Source organism: Nanorana parkeri, unplaced genomic scaffold (genome assembly GCF_000935625.1).
Source record: "Nanorana parkeri isolate BGI_ZX_2015 unplaced genomic scaffold, ASM93562v1 scaffold991, whole genome shotgun sequence".
NCBI lineage: Eukaryota > Metazoa > Chordata > Amphibia > Anura > Dicroglossidae > Nanorana > Nanorana parkeri.
This window is the reverse complement of record NW_017307259.1, coordinates 336042-350515: the sequence shown is the minus strand read 5'-3', so window position 1 is coordinate 350515 and position 14474 is coordinate 336042. Positions and strand designations below refer to the sequence as shown.

General features: G+C 47.5%; 1 protein-coding gene across 1 annotated transcript in view; it reads right to left on the bottom strand.

The window, feature by feature from the left end:
* The window catches only part of MCOLN1 (mucolipin 1), a 31066-nt gene that overhangs the window by 10884 nt on the left and 5708 nt on the right, over positions 1–14474 (bottom strand). The window contains exons 2-5 of the mRNA XM_018566954.1: positions 11089–11282; positions 9647–9814; positions 6415–6602; positions 6258–6281 (exon numbers count right to left, since the gene is read on the bottom strand). Of these exons, the coding sequence (XP_018422456.1) occupies positions 6258–6281; positions 6415–6602; positions 9647–9814; positions 11089–11282 (574 nt within the window). The remainder of the gene's footprint in view (positions 1–6257; positions 6282–6414; positions 6603–9646; positions 9815–11088; positions 11283–14474) is intronic.

Here is a 14474-nt window from a genome sequence, read left to right as displayed (position 1 = left end):
TAAGGGCTACCTTCTATTCTGTGCTCAGGAGACATAGCTAGTTATAAATGGATGAGTGCGGTTGCCATTTGTTGGATTTGGTGTTTGGACACACTGGGGGCTTCAGCTGCCATTGTGATGTGCGGGGCTCCTGGTGTGTCCCTGTGCCTTCAAAAAGGCGGAATGGGCACCTCCTGGCGCACCAGCACATGTATATGCTTTATGAGGGTGGTTCTCATAGAGTTAGGACCACACTACACAGAGTGGCCTTGACTTGTGGGCCTTGCAGCTTCCACGTATTTTGCATAATTGTGCAACTAAAACCTCAGGTTTTTAACCCTAATACAGTAAACTCTGTTATCCGGTATTCAGCAAACTGGAACTCCTATCTAACCAGCAAAAAACAAACCCCCTGTGTACTCGCGGTTCTGCCACCTTCTAGGAGAGGGAGCTCTGGAGCATGGAAAGGTACAGGAACAGGCTGAAAAGTTCTGGATTATCCTGGGAATCGAGTGTCTGAACGATCTCTGAAAAAAGTGCGAGGTTATCCTGTGGACAAGCGCCACCTAGTAATCACTGCCAGTACTGCAATGTATTGCTAATGGTAGGGATGTCCAGATACCGATACTAGTATCAGTATCGGGTCCGATACCAGGCATTTTCACAAGTACTTGTAAAAATGCCCCGATTCTTAAGCCACATACCGGTAAATTTTTAAACCGCCGCAGCTGCTGAGCACCTGCACTTGTGGGGACATCAGCAGCTTGCTGGTGACCTGCAAGTAGCTGTCCATGGCAGTTCCTGCCTGGTTCTTTATCTCCTCCTCCTTCCCGGCACAGCCATGGACAGCCCCATGGGCAGAACTACCGGCAGTGCAGCCGCAGTGACCGCCCCTGTGTCCAAAGCTGGGGGATCCCGATGCCTGACAGGGGAGGACCAGGACTACCGTATCGGTAATTGGCATCGGCAAGTACCTGCGGGAAAGTACTTGGTCTTAAAAAAGTGGCATCGGGACATCCCTAGCTAATGGTTTAAAGTACAATATACTGTTACGATAGGGTATAGTAATAGTTAAACCCATTCTTAATAGTAACTCTCGAGCAACCAGAAACTACCAATTTCCATGGATGCCGGATAACAGTTTTCTGTAGAATGTGCAATTTGCTTTTTTTTTTGCAGGCTGGGAAATGTTTTGCTGGCGGAGGAGGAGACCATCTACAGTAATAAGCACCCAGAGATTCAAGTAAGGTGGAAGTGGTTTAGGGGGGTTCTGGTATGCAACCACGCCTCATGTTGCAGCCTAAATACAGGTACGACACAAAGTGTGTGTGTGTGTGTGTGTGTGTGTGTGTGTGTGTGTGTGTGTGTGTGTGTGTGTGTGTGTGTGTGTTTAGCATGCTCGGGAGACAAATGCCGAACGGGCTGGTGTGCACACTGCCCGTTCAGCATTGCTGTCATCGGAAGCATGATCTGCCTGTCCAAGATGGGCAGATCGTAAATTTTTTTAAATTACTTTACAACCATCGCAAGACTAAGGTCTTGCAATGGTTGTAAAGTGTATGGCCACCTTTAGACAAATGCATATATCTTGTTTGATTCAACACTCAAAAGCTCTGATGTCCATTTCAATACAGCACATGCCTTCAGTATCTAGAAGCATGTCCACATGCATAGGCTACGGAACCAGGATGAGCAGGTTTGCTTCATCTATGGGCCAACAGCCTAGTCCAGGGAAAAAACATGATAATCCTGAATGCTCCCTTAACAAAGATGGTTAACCTCAAAAAAAAAAAAAAAAAAAAAAAATCAAGGTGGTGACTTTTTATTTGGCCAAGCAGTGTACATTACAGTGCAAATATACTTCGTTTGGATTAAATGGCTCTATAAATTTTGTTTCAGGCTTTTTGCCCATCAGTGCAATGAATCGAAGGCTTCTATTGAGGGAAAAAAAAAAAAAAAAGTCTAAATACAGCCCGGAAAACACACCAGCACGGTGGAGGTGGCAATTGGGGATCGTCATACCACCAGGATTCCCACTGGTCGGTGTCCAATTAGCCAGAAGAACAAAAATCAAATGCCGAACTAAGGTGTTCAATTCAGTTACATATTAAAGTGACACTAAATTCGGGAGTTACATATTAACAAATACATTCAAGTGGAAGTTTGGGACAACAAGGAGGAGTTCTGTTGACCATATCACAAATCACTCAAATCCCAGACAGTTGAGAAGCCAGCATGTGATTCAACTTGCCGGCAGCCATATCACTAAAATATTTGCCTTTAAAGGAGAACTACGAGGTAAGTGATTTCCACTCATCAGCATAGAGATGCTATTGGAAGCCATGCGAGGTCATCAACGACCGGGGGAAGAGATGTACATAAAAGGGAAAGTTTTCAAGGAGGGCAGAGCCTTGGCGGACCCCTGGCAAAAAGTCACCTGACAAGTCACGCGAGACGTAACGCACATAGGGTGGGGTGGCTAGCTCCAAATTCAATCATGGAAGACGCACACAGATGACGTCCATCCGAAAAGAAACAAATGCATAGCGCGTACCGTCCAATAAAATGCAATATTTAATAAGAGGTACTCGCAAAATGTCTCAAATGAGAAAAGGCAAAACAAAGTCCCAATGAGGGATTTGGCAAAAGCAAACAAGAGTAAGCACTCTCCCGGTCCTTCCGGCTAGACCGTGAGAATGACCGTCAGTAGCTCCGCCCACCCTATGTGCGTTGCGTGACTTGTCAGGTGACTTTTGCCAGGGGTCCGCCAAGGCTCTGTCCTCCTTGAAAACTTTCCCTTTTAGAGAGAGCGCGAGAGCGAAAAGAGAGCGCGAGGAAAAAAAAAAGAGAGACAAAAGAAAGAGCGAAATATAAAACATTTTATTTTGCTTATGCCAATATAGTGTTTGAAAAAGGATTTAATATGTTATGCAATTCATAGACAGCCAAAAAAAAGTGTAAACAGGACAAATAATTGCAAAAATTATTCACAAATGAAGTAAAGGCTTTTTCTTTAACTTTAGTGTGACGCTACAGATAAATAAATGAAAAAGGTTTCAAATATTGTTAGAAAATTAGTAAAAAGAAAAGGTCAGCAGGAAATAGTGAAAGGGAGGAGGGGGGAGGGGATAATAGGGGGTTAAGGCCACCAATGCACACAGGCCTCTTTCTTGCTTCCTAAATCCCCGTTTCCTGTGGTTAGATGTGAAGTTTTAATCATGTGACACCCGACAGACAACGGTCCCCGGACACAGGAAATTCTTGTGTGGACGCAGCTGAACTTCTAGGTGTGCGCCTAGCCATATACATTTAGAAATGAACGCCAAAGAGGCACATGGAAGCATATATTTTAATTCCTGCGTGCCGACACTGTGCATCCAAGTGTGGACACCTAGACGCGCAGGTTTGGGTGTGCGACCGTGTAACTGCGTGCAGCCAGGTCATCCCATAGGGAAGAGCAGGCTGCTGCCCGCGCTTACACACAGCACCTCTCCATTCAGGGATTTGATGGGCATGCACGCTGTACGGACGCCGTGCAGGTCTGTCTGAATGAGCACTTAGTGTATTTCCACTTTCATAGCCAAATTGGGACAGCACCTGTTTTAGATTTGCTTCAAGTTCCCATTGCATACGCTAAAAAATAAAAAAGGTTTTATATAAATATTTTAATAAAAATAGAAATAAACTGAAGGAAGCATTTTATTTCTTCTTATTCTTACTGTATTTTTATTTTAAGTTGCTTTTACTTGGGTTAGGGTTTTAAGGGTTAAAAATTCTCTAGCTTCTGCAATGTTAGAAGGGACTGTGAAGGGTTAAAGAATTACAATTCCAGCTTGTCCATTGGTTGTTAAAGGAGAACTATGAGGGGGGTGCTTTTCCCTCACCTCATAGTTCTAGCTGACCTGTGACAATGAGACTGTCAGAGGTCGGCTCAGTAGATCGGGAAGTGAGCGAACAGATACCGGCGTTCGCTCACCTCTCGATCCTGTCACTGCTCTCTGCCGTGACAGGGGGAGGGGCTGGATTCCCCCCTCCGATCTGCCAGCGCTGACTGGCGGAACGGACGGGGGAGGGGGTGGGTACAGCTGGCTCTGCTTCTAGATAGGCAGAGAGAGCTGTCAGTCACGCAGCTGGGCGGATCCCGGCACAATTGTTGGAGATCCGCTTCAGCGTCTCAGTATACCGCGAGCAGCAGCTCCCTATATACTGAGCTCAGGGTGACGGGAGGACGCTAGTTTGTGTCCTCCCGTTACCCTGAGGAGAACTATGGGGAAAAGCCTTAACCCCATAGTTCTCCTTTAACCACTTGCTGACCGCGGTGTTGAACCCCCTTTCCTGTCCCGGCCATTATTCAGCGCTGCGGTACTTTGACATTTATTCCGCCATGCAACGCTGTACTGAAATTAATTTTACACTATTTTTTGGGGGCACATAAAGCTTTCTTTTAGTGGTATTCAGTCACCACAGGGGAGGGGGGGGGTTATTTTTTACTAGATTAAGGAAAAAACTACCGAACATTTAAAAAAAGTTTTTTTTGCATTGTTGTTAGGAAACCATTACCCTATTTTTGGGTCAAATATAAAAGACGGGGTCACGTCGGGTAAATGGACACCAAACATGTCAAGCCTTAAAATACCGCGTGCCCGTGAAATCGCAGAAAACGACCACACCCAAAATTGACCATAGGCGACGTTTTAAATGCTTTTACCGCTCATCAGTTTAGGCCTGGTTCACAACTGGGCGTTTTACATCGCGTTCCTACGTGCTGTAAAACGCTCAACATGTGAAAACCAATGATTGCCTATGGGCATGGTTCCCTCCTGGGCGTTTTACAGCACGTAGGAACGCGCTGTAAAACGCCCTACTCCCAAAGAAGTACAGGAGCTTCTTTGGAGCGTATTTGCCGCGCATATCCATTAGGATACAGCGGATAGCCCTCGGAAGCACGCATTTTTTGTAAAAACGCGCATGTTCTGTACGCCCAGGTGTGAACCCAGCCTTAGTGTTATCAGTGATTGATGGCCCTAAAATTATTGCTCTCACTGACGTTCGCTGTATTTTTTAACATGTGGCGTAATGGGCGCAATAGTCGTTTTCGCATGTAGGTGCACCCAAGGCATGTTTGCGTGTGTATGTGGGCGGGGGACTTTGAGAACTATGGGGTCAGGGCTTTTCCCCATAGTTCTCCTAAGGGTAACGGGAGGACACAAACTAGCGTCCTCCGGTCACCCTAAGCTCGGTATACCGCAAGCTACAGCTCGCGGTATACTGAGACGCCGCAACCGGAGCGGATCCCGACATCGATGTCGAGATCCGCCCAGCTGCGTGAGTGACAGCTGGATCTGCCTATCTAGAGGCAGAGCCAGCTGTACCCGCCCCGTCCGTTCTGCCAGTCAGCGCTGGAGGAGCGGGGAATCCATCCCCTCCCCTGTCACGGCAGAGAGCCGTGACAGGATCGAGAGGTGAGCGAACGCCGGTATGTGTTCTCTCACTTCTACTCTACTGTGTTCTCTCACTTCTGATCTACTGAGCCGACCTGTGACAGTCTCATTGTCACAGGTCGGCTAGAACTATGAGGTGAGTAAAAAGCACTCCCCTCATAGCTCTCCTTTAAAAAAAAAAAATGTGTAATTTCTTTTTTTCTTTTCTTTCTTATTTGTGACCATTTTTTTTTTAAGCTTTACATTTTATTGCTGACACATGACAGGTCCTCTTTATGAAGACATCTCTAAGACCCGTAGAGAAGTCTGCTTCAGCAACTTCTCACCTGCATATGTTGCCAGAGTGACACTGAATGCAGGAAGTGATGTCATATACATCAGAGAGACACCCGATCGCTTGAATGTTAGCAGCCATCGCTGACTGTTTACATTTCTGACAGTTTCCCCACTCGTGTGCGCACTGGGTGCGGGGAGGGGGGAAGGACGTGTTAAAGATGCCCTCCCGCTTCTATAAGGCTCCCGTCCGGCCGTTCAGGAATGACCAATGGACGGGAGCTGGTTAATGAAGTAATCACAACCCTCAAATTTCAGTGCCAAGTCTTCCTGTAAGGACAGATCACTGTGAAGGGGCTGAGCAAAAACCTGGAATCAGCCATGTTGCCTGCTACAACAAAACTACTAAAAAAAAGTGTATGTATGTATACACACACACACACACACACACACACACACACACACACAGTGTGAACAGGAACACAGAACAATTCGAGGGGTTCTCAAATTTGACTGCTCAAGTGGAATCACGTTTTAAGTTGTGAGCCGGTTTGTAGGGAAAATAAAGTTATAGTGAAACCTTCTCTCCTCCTTAAGGGACATCGGTGACCCCAGTGTCTGCGTGCAGGTCACACAATGGTGTAGACACGGCAGGCCAGTTACGATTAGCTGCCAACTGTACTGAACAGCACCTTATACTGATCATTGCCGGACATCTGACCGACCATTACCAGACCCCGGGGATACCAAATCTTTACCTGTAACAACTTGCGGATCAATATTGAAGGTATCGTTGGCCGGATCGATGTGGCCCTTGCGATAATACTGCTGACAGATGGAAAGCGCCGATTGGTTGAAGTTGTGAACATAGGCGTAGCGAGCCGTGGTTTGGTTGGGCAGAGACAGATACTGTTGGCGAAAAAGAAAAAAGTTCTCTATAAATATTAACAATGACATCTATACAATACACAACAATGGGAAAGAACGGTGAGCTGACCCTTTCCAGGCTATGCCGGCACAATGTTTGCGTGCAGTCATTGTCGAAACATAAGGAAATAAGCTCGCCAATCGGGAGTAAAGGTTGGAAAAGGAATATAGTGAAAGACAAAATAACTTGGAAAAAAAAAAATGGTTACACATGAAAATCAGAAAAATGTTTTACATTCAAGTTACTTCCTCCGTACAAAATGCAGCAGCCACACCTTCTAGGCCTATTAACCAAACTCCGCCCATAGACGCTTACCAGCATGATGACCCACACCAAGGAGATGTACATATACGTTCTAACCCGTGAGCGCCAACAGCCGCCTCTCAATCCCCTGCCCGCCGGCTCTCAATCCCCCCGCCCACTCTCAAGCAATCACCCCGCCCACTCTAATCAACCCCCCGCCAATGTAATTTCGGGGTCCCCACAACTATCAAATCAGAGTGGTCATGTGATCACTTTAGTCGGTTCCTAACAGTGATCACTTACAGGCTGAATAGTTCACTGGGGGGGTAAAGACAAAAAATTCAGGGGTGTTGAATTTTTTTCTATGCGGAGACCCAATCTACTTCTGACAAAAAAAATTTATATAGGGCTGAAGAAATTAACAATTCATCTCTCGATTAATCGTTAAACTTTAAACTTTTTGATCGATTAAAATTATTTTGATCTACACATACAGCACAGCAATGAAGTAATAAAATGAACTAGGATCACACTAATCCAGCACGTTATTATTCTGAGTTGCCCCCCTCAAGTGGCGGCCATATTGAGTGGGGCACGTGAGATTAATAACGTGCTGGATTAGTGTGATCCTAGTTCATTGTATTACTTCATTGCTGTGCTGTATGTGTATAGGCCAATGTAGTTGGATCTGTATGTGCGTTATAATTAATCGATTAAAAACAAATTTCGATTAATCGAACACGAAACTGTTAAATCATTACCAGATATCTAGATATATACATATATTCTTATACGGTCAGAACATTTGATATAAAATCTGCATGAAATTAAAGAGCTCATGTCACCAAACTAATCTCAAACTTAAACCCTTGCCTAGAAACGTTTAAGAAAATTAAATACAAGTGTATACACTAGCTTGGCCGAAGACAATGGAACACACCTGAGATGGGGGGGGATTATGGTGTGGGGTTTTTCAGGGGTTGGTCTTGGCCCCTTAGTTCCAGTGAAGGGAACTCTTAAGGCATCAGCACACCAAGACATTTTGTACAATTTCATGCTCCCAACTTTGTGGAACAGTTTGGGGATGGACCCTTCCTGTTCCAACATGACTGCGCACCAGTGCACAAAGCAAGCTCCATAAAGACATGGATGGGGGAGTTTGGGGTGGAGGAACGTGACTGGCCTGCACAGAGTCCTGACCTCAACCCTATAGAACACCTTTGGGATGAATTAGAAAACGGAGACTGCGAGCCCGGCCTTCTCCCCCAACATCAGTACCTGACCTCACAAATGGTCCAACATTCCCATAGACACACTCCTACACCTTGTGGATGCCTTCCCAGAAGAGGCGGAGCTGTTATAGCGGCAAAGGGCGGAGCCAACTCAATACTGAACCCTACGGACTAAGACTGGGATGCCATTGAGGCCTCATTTCACACTAAGTGCCGGCTCGTACAGATCCCAAGAGCTGCCATGCACGCAAGGACAGGCGCTGCGTGTGATTGTACGCAGCAGCCTGTACGCAGCAGCCTGTTCTTCTCTATGGGAGTACGCCGCCGTACACTCACCAAAGCTGCACATCCGTGCGGGTGTCCATACTCATGCGCAGTCAGGACCTATCCTGTCTGCCTCAGAGCATGCACACTCGTACAGATATGCAGTTCGGATGAGCGTACGTCGGCGTACTCCCATAGAGAAGAACAGGCTGCTGCGTACAATCACACGCAGCACTTGTCCTTCCTGGGAGCGGCCCGCTACGGCCATGCATATCGCACGGATCTGTACGAGCCGGTTCTTAGTGTGAATAAGGCCTAAAGTTCGTGTGTGTGTAAAGGCAGACTACCCAATACTTTTGGCACACACACACCTTAAAACAGAACATAATCATTATACAACCGTCCTGGTATCCTGTGTGTGAGGGCACTACAAGTGTCAGCAGTCCCTGATACACAGCTACAAACCAGGACTTACTGGAGCCGCTGAGACCAGAGGTAGGTAAGGAGGAAAGTGCGTGGTCCACTGAGGGCGGCCGGCTGGATTGCCACTACGAACAGATTGCGCGCAGCCTGAGCGTCGGCACAGGCTCATGCAAAACAGGAGGGACTGAAGGGGGTTAATGTACATTAGAATGTAAACATTGCCATGTGATCGCTGTGATAACCAAATCAGAGCAGGCAGTTCTAATTGCACCACTCAGCTCCTGAGACGCCATCTTGAAACTACATCTGGCAAATGCGCAGACGCTCTTCCGATCACTCGGCTGTAGATCCTCCAATCATCTCTGAATTGGTGCCGACACTGTCCTTCCTTCTGGAGGGGGGCTACTTGTGTTCCCTATGGTCCCTGCGTGTGTGTTGTAAAGTAGTCACCGCTCCAAGCTCACCCCCGGGATGGACTACAATCTCGCATTCAGTAAACTCATTTCTATTGTAGTCGATCACAGTAGCGAGCTTGGAGCGGTGACTACTTTACAACACACACGCAGGGACCATAGGGAACACAAGTAGCCCCCCTCCAGAAGGAAGGACAGTGTCGGCACCAATTCAGAGATGATTGGAGGATCTACAGCCGAGTGATACACAAATAAGATACATTCTTGTCAATAGTTAAGGAACCTGAATGTATTTTTAATCGTAAAAATTTATTTTTAAGATTTAACTCCTGGGTTAAGTGTCACTTTAAGTGCCACAAATCCCGCTATAGACCATTTCTCATTGGCAGCTGACAGCTAAGGAACTCAATGCACCGCCCATAGGAATATGCAATTATCTTGCACTCTCACCTGCTCCACGGCATAGTACAGATGCTCGTACACATCATTCTGGGTGTAGACGGCGAAGCTTTTATCTGAATCATCCGTGTAGTCCTTCAGGAAGAGATGTTTGAAAGCCACCGTGTTCTCCTCCTTAAACTGCACCACCATCTGGTTACTGAGGCCAAACAGGATAAGCTGCAACAGACAGATGAGTAATGTACGGTCACACGTGATGACATGCGCGTCAATCAAGTCTTGTTGTGCGCTCAGACATTCCGGACATGCTCCTAGCAGAGGTTGGAAGTCCCTTTAATGTTTTCAGAGGGAAGGTTGTTTTGCAGTGTCAGCCTGCTGAAGACAGACACTGTCTTCATCTGCATACTCAGCAATTCAAAGTAGTGAAGCAAGCAATTCAAGATGACAGACAAGACAAGTATTTTTACTTAAAGGAGAACTATGGGGTCAGTGTTTTTCCCCATAGTTCTCCTTAGGGTAACGGGAGGACACAAACTAGCGTCCTCCCGTCACCCTAAGCTCAGTATACCGCGAGCTACAGCTCGCGGTATACTGAGACGCCGGAGCGGATCCCGACTTAGACGACGGGATCCGCCCAGCTGCGCGAGTGACAGCTGGCTCTGCCTATCTAGAGGCAGAGCCAGCTGTACCCGCCCCCTCCCCGTCCGTTCCGCCAGTCAGCGCTGGCAGATCGGAGTGGGGAGGGGGGAATCCAGCCCCTCCCCTGTCACGGCAGAGAGCCGTGACAGGATCGAGAAGTGAGCGAACGCCGGTATGTGTTCGCTCACCTCCCGATCTACTGAGCCGACCTGTGACAGTCTCATTGTCACTGGTCGGCTAGAACTATGAGGTGAGTGAAAAGCACCCCCCCCCCTCATAGTTCTCCTTTAACTTTTTTTTGGCTCCACTTCCCTTTTGGGTCACAGGAGATTTACTAATGTATTCCTGGGACCCAAAGCCAATATCTACTGAGCTATTGCCCGCTTTATGCCGACAGCGCGGAGCCATGCTGCAGCCGCGGAGAGATCCTGACAATATTGTCAGGATCCACCCGGCTGCCTGATTGAAAGCTGGCTCTGCATGTCTATATGCAGAGCCAGCTGTGCCCGCCCCCCCTTCCGTCTGTCCCTCCAATCAGTGCTGGAGGATCAGAGAGGGGAGGAGGGAAACCCTGCAGAGAGTGAAGACTGAGCCGAGTGATCAGTGGTTTGTAATCGCTCAGTTCTCGATCTATAGAGCCGACGTGTGACAGCTGCCGTGTACTACGCCGGATCCAAGTACTTGGACAAATACATTTCAGTCTCCCAAGAGTCGTATAGACCAGGGGTGGGCAACCTCAGCACTTCAGCTGTTGAGAACAAGAAGTCCCATGGAGGCATTGCAAGACTGACAGCCACAATCAGAAAAGGCAAAAAACCAACATCACCAAGTCTAATGAGGCAAGAGCACAATACCTGTACAGTGACCATGAGGATCTTGATGAGCTGCAGGACCAGCTTGTAGGGTTTCCTTCCCTTGGCTCTGAACTTATCGCACGGATTCATGAAGAAATACTTCAGCCGGCGTCGGAGCTGCACCTCCTCCGGACTGAGCTGGTCGCACAGCGAGGAGCCATAATGTGGAGATGGAGACAAGAGGCGCTGGCGTTCTGCTGCAAGACAAAAAGCGGGGAACAGAGATGAGCAACAAAAAGTCACAGAACACACCGAAAGATATACCTATACGCGTCACTGAGCGCAAATTAAAGGGAACCCTTCCTGACACAGATGGAGGCTACCATGAATGCTCCTCATGCTGAAAATGCAAGTCGCCTGGCTTCCTCTTCCTTTCATACTGTGTCCCCTTACCTGGATCAGTCATGGGAATAATGGTGTCCAACTTCACTCGTATGCATACTCATTCCAGGTCATTGTGCGGACAAGCCCGATTGGCTACTAGGACAGGGCTGGGGGTATCCTAGTAACTAGGGATGCACCGATACCGATTTTTCGGTATAGAGTACCATTATTATTTTTTTTCGGTACTCGCGGATACCGAAAGTCCCATTAAGGAAGCCAGGCGGTGTGTAATGACTCGCCACCTGGCTTTCTGATTAGCTGGTCAGCATGGAAAGATTCACCACCCGGCTCCTTGGTTAGCAGGGAAGCCGTCCCCATGCTTCCTCATCACCAGGTGACGAGGAAGCATGAAGCTGGCTTTCTCACCAATCAGGAAGCCGGGGGACAGGTAATGACTCGCCGCTCGGCTTCCTGTTTGGCCAGCTTCCCGACCAATCAGGAAGTTAGGCGGAGAGTCAATTACACGCTGACCGGCTTCCCGGCCAATCAGGAAGCCGGTCAGCGTCTAATGACTCGCCGCCTAATACCGGAAGTTTGGGTATGGGGCTAGGCAGCTGAGCATTTGTGCGAGGACGAACCCAATACTCGGCATCGGCACAGATACTAGTATTGGTATATCCCTACTAGCAACCAATGATGTTCTGCAGCTGAGCGTCATTGGTTGCTAGGATGCTGGCAGCCACGGGACAAACTCCTCTATCCCAAAAAGTCATTGGTCTTAATTTAACCCCAGTTTCCTTATAGCTAAAATGGCAGCAGTTCTTGAATTAATCTGTTGCAGCCATTGAAAAAGGCTAATGTGCCATTAGTAACTACCCGACTTTGCCGCACGCGTCCCCTACAGCGTTAGAACTGTTGCTCGGCATGTCCGATTTTGGAGGTGGACATTGTTCGGCGGCATGACCCCCCAAAAAACTGTCGAAGATGCTATAGTGAATTATACTGGGATTTATATCACGCTCCCAAAAATATTGAATCAGAAACATTGCATGGCCTACAAAATGTATTTTATTCCGGCGCTAAACTAAAAGACGTCACAGGTTTCGCAACAACCCCATCCTCCTATTCCTGATACATCGGGTCTAATGGCGGAACTCCTATGAATGAGTCATCTGTGCGAGATAGAGCTGCATGGGACGCTTTACCAGGACTCCGCTCCTACAAAAGAATAGGGGGGGGTACACTGCACTGACATGGGGGTACACCGCACCGACATGGGGGTACACCGCACCGACATAGGGGTACACCGCACCGACACGAGGCTCAGTTCACAAAGCTAACACACCAGATAAAGGGATACTCCAAATAAAAAAGTGAGTTTTTTTCAGCGGAATTCAAATGGGACTTTAACCACTTGCTGAACGCGGTGTTACACCCCCTTCCTGTCCCGGCCATAGTTCAGTATTCAGCGCTGCAGTTCTTTGACATTTATTCCGTCATGCAACGCTGTACTGAAATTAATTTTATACCATTTCTTGGGGACACAGAGCTTCTTTTTTTTTTACTATATAATAAAAAAGTACCGAAAATTTTGGAAAAAAAAACAAAAAAAACTTCTCCCTACGTTATGTTATAAAGCATTTTACGCAATTTTTGTGTAAAATCTAAAAGACGGGGGTCACGTCGGGTAAATAGACACCAAACATGTCAAGCTTTAAAATTGCGCGCACCCGTTAAATCGCAACAAACTACCATAGTCAAAATTGGCCATAGGTGACGCTTAAAAGCTTTTACCGCTCATCAGTTTAGTGTGATCAGTGATTGATGGCCCTAAAATTATTCCTCACTCCGACGTTCGCGGCGATTTGCAACATGTGCGGCGCAATGGATGTAATCGGCGTTTTCGCACGTAGGCGGGCTTGACGTGTGCATGTGCGTGTGACTTATTTATTATTGCTTTGATATGTGATTTTTTATTTTTTTTGTAACAAATTTTTTTAAACCTTTTTTTTTCCACTGAACTTTATTGCCATCACATAGGGAGCAAACAAGCTCCCTATGTGATAGCCAATTTGCAGTGACAGGTCCTCTTTATGGAGACATCAGGGGTCTTTAAGACCCCTAATGTCACCTAGGGAACCCCAGAGAAGCTGATGGAGACCTGCTTCGCCAGCTTCTCTCCGGTTTCTGTACCGGAGAGTGACACTGAATGCAGGAAGTGATTAATACATATCACTGCCTGCATTCCGAAGAGGAGATCAAACGGAGATCGTGTACTGAGCTCCGTTTGATCTCCGGCCGCAGAGCTGCTGTGCTGGTCCCGGGCTCACACCGGGCACAGCAGAGCCCGGGATCGCCAGCAGCGGCGGAGGGGGCGCACACCCGACCGCATATTACAAGCGATCGGGCGTCTCTACAGACGCCCGAACGCTTGTATGTAAATATCGCCGGCTGGGTTCACACCTAGGCGTATCGAATATGCGCATCGAATATGCGCTTTTGTCGCGCGCGATTTGTGGTAAAAAACGCGCGACAAACGCGTGTTTCCGAGGGCTACTTGGCTGTATCCCAATGGAAACGCGCGACAAAAACGCCCCTAAGAAGCTCCTGTACTTCTTTGGGCGTAGGGCGTTTTGTAGCGCGTTCATACGGCCTGTAATACGCCCAGGTGTGAACCATACCCATAGGAAATAATGGGATTTCGGTGTTTGAGCGTTTTGCAGAGCGTTCGAACGCGCTACAAAACGCCCCCGGTGTGAACGCGGCCTTACAGTGCAGGCTGAATTGGAAGAATGGAAGAATTGGAAGAATGGGGGGAAAAAAAACGTGCACCCGCTCTCAAGAAGCCGCTGTCCGGTCGTTTAATTACAACGGCCGGACATCAGGTGGTTAAATAAAAAAGTGACAGTTACTTTCATCTCAATGTTCAATGGGACTTCAAACAAAAAATGACAGTTGCATTGCTGAACCAAAAATGGTCCTTACGCTGGGGTTAGAGCTTTGTGAATGGAGCCCATTGTACTAAAATAACTACAAGTGACCCGGGGGGGGGGGGGTTTTAG